General features: G+C 39.4%; 1 protein-coding gene across 1 annotated transcript in view; it reads right to left on the bottom strand.

The window, feature by feature from the left end:
• The window catches only part of scap (SREBF chaperone), a 155,057-nt gene that overhangs the window by 115,886 nt on the left and 26,266 nt on the right, over window positions 1-12,905 (bottom strand). The window contains exon 2 of the mRNA XM_072570036.1: window positions 8,455-8,663. Coding sequence (XP_072426137.1) covers window positions 8,455-8,585 — 131 coding nt within the window. The 5' untranslated portion in view covers window positions 8,586-8,663. The remainder of the gene's footprint in view (window positions 1-8,454; window positions 8,664-12,905) is intronic.

Here is a 12,905-nt window from a genome sequence, read left to right on the forward strand (position 1 = left end):
CTCACAACTGCCAGCAATCCACACCAAGATGCCTCATCTTATGATAACAAACATTTAACCCTTCAGACATCACTTCTAACCTCAGGACCTTCCAATCTGACCTTAAAAGATGATACTGGGGCCTCAATTCCAACTTATCCTGTTCTTGGCAAACTTTCTTGCAACTGAATCAGATAAACCATGCAGCTCTCCAAGCCAGTCACTGTTCAAACTAACCCCATCAGGTGTCCATTTCAAAGCAAGCAGTTATCACCAGTCAAGTGGTTTACAGGTAGTCTTTTTAAAAAGGAAAAATCACAAAAATACACTGCGTTTTCAATGACGTCTTTTATATGGACCATGCTGGGTATTCCCACAGAATTTGAAATAAATAGATTTTAAAAGGCATGCTGAAATAATATTTGTCCCAAAAAGCAGCATCTACCAGACATTTGCACTACATTTTGCGCATTCAACTGTAGGACCTACTTACACATTCAACAGATTTTCAGATAACCCAGGCAGTTAAGAATTACCAAATGAACTTACTCCACAGAAGCACTGAAAGTCCTACTTGCACAATCGCCTAGTTTTGTAGCAACAGTCACAATGAACTAAATGTAGCACTGATTGTAAATCACTATATAACCTTATTCAGACAATTTATTGTGATTTGTTTTTGTCTTTATCCAAATTCTTGCTGGAACAGTAATGGAATTGTTCTCAGGTATCTAATGATTAAGCCAACTGGACTGCTCAATGAAATTGCAATGCTGAAATCACACACTACCATTAATTATACAGGTTGAATACCATTCATTGAGCTATTTACAAAATGAAGGAGAGGAAGCGGAAACAGAACAAACTGTTCCAAAGCACAGGCATCAGTAACCCTTACAAAAATTCCTGATGAAAAGCTTATGACTGGAGCATCAATTCTGTTGCTCCTCAGATGCTGCCTGATCTGCTGTGCTTTTCCAGCATCACACTCTCAACAAAGATTTAATATGCGTATTGAACCAGTGCACAGTTTTGTTAGACATTTATAGGTGCCCATTATATTAATTAGGAAAAGGAAAAGCTTGAAACAAAAATGCAGTTAAATAAATAAAGCAAATGGGTTACTCATTACAATTTTAAGTGCTGAATGGAAGAATAAAGGTTAAATAAGTTTAATCCTAAAATTCACTGAAACGTCTCTTGAAATGACAGGTGGATTTGTAAACCAATCTCAGCAAAAAGGCTGAAAAGAATCAGAGAATCTATATTAAAACATTAAAGTCTTTACACTTTCTACTGGCATAAACAACTTAAAAAGCCTCTTCTGCATACTCAATTAATACTGAATACATGGTGCATTTTAACCTCTGCTATAAAGGACTCTGCAGGGCCTATATGGAGAATAAATAATTGGATCAATTAACATCATTTTCAAGTTACAGTATGGACTGTTAGCGAACACACAAGGTGAAAAAATATGACTATGTCACTCAGCAGATGTATGAAATATATCAGAAAGTGAATGACTACAGAAATAAGAAAACAGATTCCTGACAAAATCTTAATTCCATCCCACAGTAATAATCCAGAATTATGTATGTGTACACTATTATTGAATCTCAAATGCACATACCAAATGCAGGTTATGGTAGTTGCACAAAGTGGCAGCAGATACAAAGTTACTAAGCTTTGTAGGCTCTAGTTTCATAGACAATTCCTACAGTCACAAAGTTCGATGGAACTCCTCTTTTTGAAATTATTTGGGGAACGGTTCAAGTAGGAACCAATTTTTTTAATTCAAAAAGACCTAATTTATGTCACAAAACGTTTAGAAGGAACTGTGTATAGCAAAAACATCAGTACATCAAAAAATATGTAGAATTCAGAACAAAGCCATCTATCTTTCATCTTTCAATAGCCTTCATCCAGAACGTAGTCACACCAAGGCTTCTCCTGGAACAGATGCAGCATATGCAAGTCATCAAACCTAGGATTATCTTATTCTACAGTGACCATTGTAACTAAGTTACTTACTGGCAAGTCTAGTTAAAAGGAATTTTATTTACATAAATAAATTAAATACATATCTAAGAGAAAAGCAAAATAGTGCGGATGCTGGAAACTTGAAATAAACCTAGAGAATGCTAGAGAAGCTCAGTAGGTCTGGCATATTCTGTGGAGAGAGAAACAGAATTAATATTGAATCCAGTCTGGCTCTTCTTCAGAATTCAGTGCCAAGGGTATCCATAGCTCACACAAAATTAAAAAGTGTTCAGCACTTTGGTTTTTAAAATAATTCTCAAAAGCAACTTATTGTTTATAAGAAACATTGATCAGAAGAACATTCCTGGCTGTTAAAAGAAAATTTTTGAGTTATGAACTTGAAAAACTTTATCATTTATGTCACTCTTTATATAGCTCAAATTTCAAAGAAACTAATTGGGACTTCCGTTTTGGAATGTATACTGGGCAAACGTCAAACTTTTTAAATGAATAAATGCAACTGATGGAAATTTTCAAACTGCACTTAAAGTGAAGTTCATATTGTGTTAGACAAGTTAGTTGGCTCCGCTGTAAATAGCTCAATGAATGATATTCAGCCTGTATAATTAATGGTAGTGTGCGATTTCAGCATTGCAATTTCTTGAAAAAATTGAAGTTAAGCATGCGGGATTGGAATTTATCATTGTCAGTAGAAAACTCATTGTTTAATATTTATTTTCCAAACAATGACATCTCTAATAATGCAACAATACTATATTATTGTGTCACCCTAGATGATTTTCTCAGGAGCAGGTATTTTACATGAACTAACAATTGGCTGAAGTGGAGGGGGGGGGGTGGGGGGGAAGAGAAAGAGAGAACTGACTAGATTGGGGCCTACAAAATGAAGGGTATAGACAAGGTGGATAGAGATCCTTCACCCTTTTTCCCAATGTGAGGGATTCAATAACAAAAAGTAACGCATTCAAGGTGAGAGGTGAAAAATTTAAAGGGGTATACATGCAGAAAGTATTTTACACAGAGAATGGTAAGTGCCTGGAAGGTGTTGCCAGCAGAGGTAATCGAGGCAGTCACAGTAGATTCACTTAAGGTGAGCCTGAACTGATGCATGAGTATGTGGGGTGCAGAGGGATACAAATGCTGAGGAATTGGGGAATAGGTTTAGACAATGGGATTTGGATCGGCTCAGGTGCAGAGGGCCAAAGGGCCTGTTCCGGGACTGTCAATCTTCCTTGTCTTTTCTTTCTTGATGACCACAAAACTGCTGTTGACAACAAAACTGCTGCTGACTGTCAAAAAAAATCCAAGATCAGAGTGGTGCTGGAAAAGCACAACAGGTCAGGCAGCTTCTGAGCAGCAGGAAAATCAATGTTTCAGGCAAATCAGGAATGAGGCTGGGAGCCTCGGCGGAGGAGAGATAAATGGAAGGGACTGGGGCTCGGGAGAAGATAGCTGAGAGTGCAATAGGTGGATGGAGGTGGGGGTGAAGGTGATAGGTCAGAATGGAGGGTGGAGCAGATAGGTGAGAAGGAAAATTGACAGAAAGGACAGGTCATGAGGATGGTGCTGAGCTGGAAGGTTGGAACTGAGGTAAGGAGGGGGGAGGGGAAGTGAGAAAACTGGTGAAGTTCATATTGATGCCATGGGGTTGAAGGGTCCAGAGGCAGAAGTTGAGGCGTTCTTTCTCCAGGTGTTGGGTGGTAAAGAGGCCCCAGGACCTTCTTGCCCTCAGCAAAGTGGGAGGACAAGTTCAAATGTTTGGCCATGGGGCGGTGGGGTTGATTGGTGCGAGTGTCCTGGCCATGTTCTCTGAAGCACTCTGCGATTAGGCGCCCAGTCCCCCCAGTGTAGACGAGGGTGCCCAGTCCCCCCAGTGTTGAGGATTCACTAATGTTCTTGAGGAAAGAAAGCTACCATTCTTCCTTACTCTGCCCTACATGTGACTCCAACCCACAGCTGGTCAACAACTAGTTACACACAGTGTAACTACAACGGTTGACTCTTAACTACCCTTTGTGCAATTAGGGATGGGCAACACATACTGACCTAGTCAGCGATGACAAATCCTGTGAAAAAAAAGTCCCATTGATCTTCAATACTTTTCAAAGTCTAACATTTGTACTTTATTAACTACTTTGTTAGCCTCCATAAATACATTACCTTACATTTTTCTGGGTTGAATTCCATATGCCACAGAAATGCCCAGATGACCTGTCCATATATTCTTCTGTAGTTTATGGCTATCCTTCTTACTATTTACCAACCTATCAACTTTCCTATCATCTGCAAATTTCTTGATTGTACCACCTACAAGTAAAAACAATTACTGCAGATGCTGGAAACCAGACTCTGGATTACTGGTGCTGGAAGAGCACAGCAGTTCAGGCAGCATCCAAGTAGTAAGTTCAAATTCTAAATATATAAATTGCTCGGGTCTCAGCACACAGTCCTGCAAAATCCACAAGGAACAGGCTTCCAGTCAGTGGAATATCTCTTTCCTATCACCCTCTGTTTGGTGCCCCTCAGCCTATTTTGGATCCATGTCTAACTTTGTCTTGGATTCCAAGGGCTCTTACTTTTGTTAACAGTCTACTTTATCAAAGGTCTTGTTACTGTCCACTAGATCACATTAAATTAACTACCCTCCTCAACATTCCTGGTTATGTTCTCATAAAAATCCATTCAAATTTGTGAAAGATGAGCTACCCCTAACAACTCCCTGATTATCCCTGATGGATTTTTAAATCACCAAATGCAGATAGAATTCTAAGGGAAAGAATGTTTCTCATCACCAAAGATTAGGCTGTCCTGGTGTGGCTGGTCAGTAATTTCCTAATCTATATCTCCCTTCTTTAATAATGGGATAACACTAGCAATCATCTTCTCTGCTGGTACCTCAACTATAGCCAGAGAGACTTTGAAAAGTTACTGCTTGGTAACTTTGCCCTTGCGAACCCAATCAACTGGACGTATGGCACGGCACTCTGAATTGTCCAACCTATTGTGAACACCTCTAAGAATTACACGAATTGCTCTACATCAGTTGACAGAAATATCTTGAATCAACCACACCGCCCCGTGGCCCAACATTTCAACTCCCCCTCCCACTCTGCCGAAGACATGGAGGTCCTGGGCCTCCTTCACCGCCGCTCCCTCACCACCAGACGCCCGGAGGAAGAACGCCTCATCTTCCGCCTCGGAACACTTCAACCCCAGGGCATCAATGTGGACTTCAACAGTTTCCTCATTTCCCCTTCCCCCACCTCACCCCAGTTCTAAACTTCCAGCTCAGTACTGTCCCCTTGACTTGTCCTACCTGCCTATCTTCTTTTCCACCTATCCACTCCACCCTCCCCCGACCTATCACCTTCATCCCCTCCCCCACTCACCCATTGTACTCTATGCTACTTTCTCCCCACCCCTACCCTCCTCTAGCTTATCTCTCCACGCTTCAGGCTCACTGCCTTTGTTCCTGATGAAGGGCTTTTTCCCGAAACGTCGATTTTACTGGTCCTCGGATGCTGCCTGAACTGCTGTGCTCTTCCAGCACCACTAATCCAGAAATATCTTGAAGAATGGCATGTGTCACTACTTCATCTGCCACGACAAAGCACTACAAATTCAAAACTCTCTGCTTACCAAAAAAAACTGCTGGTAAAATCTGTGTCTTAGTAGCTTAACACAAGGTTTCATAATGTTTTAAGACTATCTGTAAATCACAGTGATTACATAAGCAAGCAAACAGAAATTCTCATGTTTTAGGCTATGATCAAGCATTTTTCTCAAAATGTAATACCATTGAAAACTGATTGCATTTAATGTAACTTCCTTCAAAAGATTTCATGTCAAGCTCTTACAGGTTCAAACAGGAACTGTGTTAGGCCTCCTAAATATAATTTCTATTGCCGTGCTAAATCATTTAAGTATTTATCATAACAAAACATGTCAGTTTTGTAAATAAACATTACTAAAAACAAGACTTTCAGAAATTGCTGAATCACTGCTTTTAGCAGTAAATTTTCTTGATCTGATTTAATATATTTTTCATTTCAAGAACAAAGAACTTCCTCCTAAATAAAACATTAGCAGTTAAATATTTGATGATTAGTCACATTCTTCTGTTTGAAGAACTGTGCTTTGCACCATGGTGGTCAACCTTAAACATCACCTATTGTGACTTCCAAACCACACTTTGGTATGGCAACCTCTATTGCTTTTGTTACAGAGGAAGATAGTGGTTGGTAAAAGTCCATAACTCACTGGTTTTTCTTGGGTCCTCTTCTCAGCTAGCCCTTCTAATTCTCTTCCAAACAGTCAGCCACTCAAGATCATAGTTTTCAGCAACTGTCTCTCAGTTTTTAGTGTCAATGTCTCTCCAATGACCTCCCCATTCCAATACTTAATGCACTAACCAACAATGACAAGAATTCCAACCACCTTCTTCACTATCCTATCTACCTGTGACTCTACTTTCAAGGAGCTGTGAACCTGCAGTCCAAGGTCTCTTTGTTCAGCAAGACTCCCTAGGACCTTACCATTAAGTGTCTAAGTCCTGCTAAGATGTGCTTTTCCAAAATGCAGCAGCTCACATTTATCTGAATTAAACTCCATCCATCTGATCAAAATCCTGGTATCATCTGCAGACTTACCAACTATACCTCCTATGCTCACATCCAAATCATTTATATAAATGATGAAAAGTAGTGGACCGAGCTCCGATCCTTGTGGCACCACTGGTCACAGGCCTCCAAACTGAAAAACAAACCTCCACCACCACCCTCTGTCTTCTACCATCAAGCCAGTTCTGTAACCCTATATCCCATAGCACTCCCTGTATTCTATGAGATCTAACCTTGCTAACCAGTCTCCCATAGGGAGCCTTGCCAAATGCCTGACTGAAGTCCATATAGATCATGCCACCGCTCTATCCTCATCAATCCTCTTTGTTACTTCTTCAAAAAGCTCAATCAAGTTTGTGAGACGTGCTTGCCCAAACACAAAGCCATGTTGACTATCCCTAATCAGTCCTTGCCTTTCCAAATCCATGTAAATCCTGTCCCTCAGGATTCCCTCTAACAACTTGCTCACCATTGATGTCAGGCCAGGGAACTACAGAGTATATGAGCTTGTCCTTACCATCTTTCTTAAATAATGGTACCACATTAGCCAACCTCCAGTCTTCTGGCACTTCACCTGAGACTATCGATGATACAAATATCTCAGCGATCACTTCCCTAGCTTGATACAGAGTTCTAGTGTACACCTGTTCAGGTCCTGGGGATTTATCCACTTTTATACATTTCAAGACATCCAGCACTTCCTGCTCAGTAATATGGATATTTTTCAATATGTCAACATCTATTTCCCCACATTCTATATCTTCCATGTCCTTCTCCACAATAAATACTGATGCAAAATACTCGTTCAGGATCTCCTGCGCCTCCACAGGCTGCCTTGCTGATCTCTGAGGGGCCCTATTCTCTCCCTAGTTAACCTTCTGTCCTTAATGTGTTTGTAAAAGTCCTTTGCATTCTTCTTAACCCTATTTGTTAAAGCTATATCCCCTTTTTGCCCTACTGATTTCCCTTTTCAGTAAACTCCTACTGCTTTTATACTTTTCTAAGGATTCCCTCGATCTATCCTGTCTATACCTTCTTTTTCTTAACCAAACCCTCAAGTTCTCAAGTCATCCAACATCCCCTACAGCTACCAGCCTTTCCTTTCACCCTAACAGGAATATACTGTCTCTGGACTCTCCTTATCTCATTTCTGAAGGTTTCTCATTATCCAGCTGTCCCTTTATCTGCGAAAATCTGCACCCAATCAGTTTTTGGAAGTTCTTGCCTAATACCGTCAAAACTAGCTTTCCTCCAATTTAGAATTTCAAGATTTAGATCTGGTCTATCCTTTTCCATCACTATTTTAAAACTAATAGAATTATGGTCGCTGGCCCCAAAGTGCTCCCACACTGACACCTCAGTCAGCTGCCTTGCCTTATTTCCCAAGAATAGGTCACGTTTTGCACCTTCTCTAGTCAGTACGTCCACCTACTGAATCAGAAAATTTTCTTGTACACTCTTAACAAATTCCTCTCCATCTAAACGCTTTAACACTATGACAGTCCCAGTCTATGCTTGCAAAGTTTAAAATCCCTTACCATACCACTCTATTATTCTTACAGATAACTGAAATCTCCTTACAAATTTCCTTCTCAATTTCCCACTGACTATTAGGGGGTCTGTGATATAATCCTAATAAAGTGGTCATCCCTTTTCTTATTTCTCAGTTCCACCCAAATAACATGCTTAGATGTATTTCCAGGAATATCCTCCCTCAGTACAGCTGTAATGCTATCCCTTATCAAAAACACCACTCCCCCTCCTCTCTTGCCTCCCTTTCTATCATTCCTATAGCATTTGTGTCCTGGAACATTAAGCTGTCAGTCCTCTACTGATACAACTTGCTACTTACCAACACGTTAAAATGCACACTGCAGTAAAAATAATAATGGGAATGGGGTAAGATGCACATAAGAGCCCATGGTTGTAGAATGCCTGTGATATCTTTTCACGTAGCTTTTCAGTGAGGGTCATAGTTGCCATTTTTGTCACATGACTGCCATTACATAATGAGTTTTAGTCACACAGTGTAGCAGGGTGGCCTTGGTAACATCAGGAGATCTGCAAGATAAAAGAAGTCAATATTTGCATTAGTCCTGAATGAAACATGCAACATTTTTAGTGTCTGTATTAGTTTGAATTGACTCTCAAACTTGCATCACATATTATTACATGTACACTTATTACATATATTATCTTTCACTGGATTGCACTTTTTCAATACATCAGTGAAGTTTTCACTGTTGCACTGAGAACAACATAATTTCAACCTTTGTTTTGGCAGTGATTTCGTTTTGCAACACTGGAGATCTTTGCTAAATACACATTACTGGATATGTGCCACCCTAATTTTCCAAAGATAAGAAAATGGTGAAAAAAAGACAAATGTGATTTTAACAGCATAGAGCAAAATGAACTCTTCAGTTATAAATCAAGCATTCAAGACAACTAAATAATAGAGAAAAAAAAGACACACAATTTGATAGAACCTTAGGATATTTCAGACTGCTTCATAGTCAATAATGCACTTTGAAATTAAAGTTACAGTTACAGTAATATGGGGAAAACACACCAGTCAAACAGTTCGGAGATTAATAACCAGTTATCCTTTTAATTATGTTGATTGAGGGTTAAATATTTGTCAGGATAACATGAGAACTGGAACGAAGAGGCCTGAGTTTAAGACTTCCTAGCTCCAGTCATGTGTCATAACAATCGATGATATAGCTAGCTTAGATAATATCTAACATGAGAATTTCCTTGCAGCTTTTATTAGTGCCATGTGATGGTTTGCATTCATACAAACGGCAGATAGTGACTCGACTCAGCCACAAGACAGTACTTCTAACAGTGTAACAATCCCTCTACTAAAATATTAGCTGAGATGATGCACTTTTGGTTCTAGATCAGGCTTGAATCCACAGGCTTAAAGACAAGCTTGACACAGTTAAACAAAAACACTCTAAAACACAGGAAAAAATTAATTAATATATTGAGATCTATTTGAGACTTCTTAAGAATTAACAGGTAGGGAAAGAAATTAGTTTTGGATTTTGTGAAATAAGCGGTTCAGCTGAGCATGACTCAGATCAGGTAAAAGCTTGCAGTTAACAATGGGGTGCTGGAGGCAAGAGTTCATTACGTAGAGCCATTTAACAAGAATCGAAGCATTCCGTATGTAAGATCAGTTAACAAGGTGAAAAGTATTCAAAATATGAAGCCAGTTAAGGTTAAGAACATTCATTGTGTAACAGCAGATGGCTTAATCTTTACTGTTGATGCTTGCTGATTGCAACCGTCATCCAATCAATATGTATGGTGCCTTATCTGCATGCTCCTCCCACCAAAATGACTACATAATTCATTAAGAAACTGCTGTTCAAGAGAGAAGCCATCGAACTCCTGCCCCTGTGCACATGGGTGATTGTTCTCTCTCCGTCCAGGGCCCGGAATAAAAGATGAAGGAGGTAAAATTATACTGTGTCCCTGAGCATTTTCCTTTTTTTGGAGGGGGGGGGGAAAGTAGGGATGGGACAACAATACCGACATTCTCACAGGCTCAATTTTCACCCACAATTCGCCAGGCCACTAGGGTCCCAGATTAAACAATGATTCAGAACAATAATGATAATTTTTTATATGAATTAATGACTATGAAGATATTAGATAAAATTTGGCTTTCTAGTTATTAAATGAAAAGAATGCACAACAGATCACAAACATCTGAAAGAGATCAGACAACATTTCAAAAAGATCTTTCACCAGAACAAGGACTGACACAACATTAGCTTCATGAAGAATTGCAGAATTTCAGCTAAGGAGGCAGCCATTTGGCCAATCAAGTCTGCAATGGTGTTTTCAAAAGGACAATCCCCCACTTTTTCAATATTCGTGTAATTCGTTTCTCAGTCAAGTTGTTGTCCAATTTCCCTTTAATAGATCATAACTGAAAATGTATTGCCCATCTTTCAGGCAGTGTGCAAATATCAATCATGTGTTGCTTAAGAGAGATTTTTATTTGGCAGAAAAGCCATCTGGTGTCACATACTAGATCAGAGTTTTGTCATTGTATATATTCCATATTATTATACTTCAAGAAAATTCTAATGGCTCTCTCTTTGGGCATACCTTCAGGCATCTCTTTTTTGCTAACTGGTGGAGAACAACAGGGAGCAGAGTTAGGGCCTCAACCATTTACAATAAATATTAGTGACTTCGATGGAAGGAATTAAAGGACTGTAGCCCAATTTGCTGATGAAGGTAGGAAAGCAAATTCTAAGGAAGGTACAAAGAATGTGCAAAGGAATATAGATAGGTTAAGGGAATCAGTAAAGCAGCTGAAAGAATACAATGGGAAAATGCGGGGTGTCCAAATAGAAAAACAGCATGTTATTTAAATTGAAGAAACCTCCAGAATGCTGTAGTAGAGAGGGACTTGGGTGCCCCGATACACAAATCCCAAAAATTAGATTGCAGGTGCAGCAGCAAGAAAAACTTTGCAGTGGAAAGAAGGGTTGGTGATAAGGGTTGTTTTTAAGCAAAGAGGGATCAAAAGTGATGTGCATTTTTACAAAAAGGTGGAAATGATTTAAGATTTTAAAAGGGAGAAGACAGTTCAGAGAACCATTAACAATATCAACTAATATAACAGTCAGGAATGAAAGTTCACTCATCAGCAATTCAGTGAAACACGAGTCGGAGGTGGATCTTGTGGACATGGTAAGAATAGATGGCATGAGGGGAAACAGGAGAGAAATATATATTCAGAACCAGAGCAAGGGGCACCTGCAAGCATCCAAATCTGGCATTTCGGACCTCCCTGATTTTAACTGTTCTACCAGTTGTGGCTATGTTCTCAAGTGCTGAGGCGCCAAGCTCTGCAATCTGCTTCCTGAACCTTTCTCCATTCTAAGCTTCAAAAGAAGTCCAATGATGTTCAATCATCAAGAAAGCATTCATTTATCAGAGGTATAACCTTCAATTATTAGATCACAACTTCAGCCCAACACTGAATATCAGCAGTTTTTAAACAGTGCATCAGAACAAGTAGCTTCACATACTTACTAAAAATACTATGCTGTGATAAAGTATCACTTATTTTAGCATGTGAGCATATGTGTCTTAGTAAAAAGAGAACTCATAAGAGGGGAGAGTTCGGATAAAGCAAATAGGGATTATCTGTCTGAGCTGGTCTATTAGTACACTATTGATTTCCTCTGTTGCGTTCTCCTGTTATTGGACGAGCGCGCAGCGCAGTGATAAGTTATTTGCCGTCAAGCTGGGTCACCTCATTTTTGATTTTGAATCAATTGTTAATTTGTAGATATAACTGCAAGTATTACATATGAAGTTACTATTGGGAGGGGTGGGTGACATACATCATGCTTCCTTGTGCCTACAGGAACCTGCCTGTGTTTTCATCAAATACAGAAATTACTTGATGGCAGATTTCTCCATTTGGAAAAGACTTTTTGTCCCCATCCACCCATACACTGGAGTCCAAAATACAAGCTCTGAGAGTGACTTTCAGAACATATGTGCATTTACATTTAGGACTCTCCACAGCACAGGGTCCAATGTTCAATTGGTCACAGAATACTGTGTACCGTATATGGGAATTCTTGGACTACAGCGGTACAAAAAGGCAGCTCACCACCACACTCTCAAGGGCAGAAGGGATGGATCATAAATGCTGGCCCAACTAACGACGCCCACATCTCATGAATGAATTAAAAAAATCCTCCATGAAAATTACATGATAGACCCAGTGAAGCTGAATTTGCAAAGTGTTTGGTGACATGCCACTTGATACTGCAGACTGATAAGCAGAGAAAATTGAATAGTTCAATTTTTACTTTTGCATTGCAATTAGTGATTTCAGAGGATATTTCAAAGGTATGCAGGACTTCTGAGCTCAATGGTTAACTATGAAGCGTAAAATGGTGATCAAAAGGTGAATGAAAGTCATGGATGGCTGTGTTTTGTCTTATGCAAAAGTTGTTTGGGTATGGGGTGACCTGCCAGAAAAAGCAGTGACAGAATCCATAAAATGTCATAAAGTGGATCAATAATTGCACTAAAAAATACAATATTCTGAAAGGCTTGACAGTACAGACTCAAAAGCTGTTTCCCCTCACTCGGAAATCTGAAACAATGAGGCACAACATTACGATAAAGAAACCAATCATTTCAGAGATGAAGAAACTTTTTTTTTTCACTCAAAGGGTTAACTTTTAGAATTCTTCAACCCAGGGACTGTGGTTGCTCGATTGTTGAATACATTTAAAATTTAAACAGACAGAT

Source organism: Chiloscyllium punctatum, chromosome 5 (genome assembly GCF_047496795.1).
Source record: "Chiloscyllium punctatum isolate Juve2018m chromosome 5, sChiPun1.3, whole genome shotgun sequence".
Lineage (NCBI taxonomy): Eukaryota > Metazoa > Chordata > Chondrichthyes > Orectolobiformes > Hemiscylliidae > Chiloscyllium > Chiloscyllium punctatum.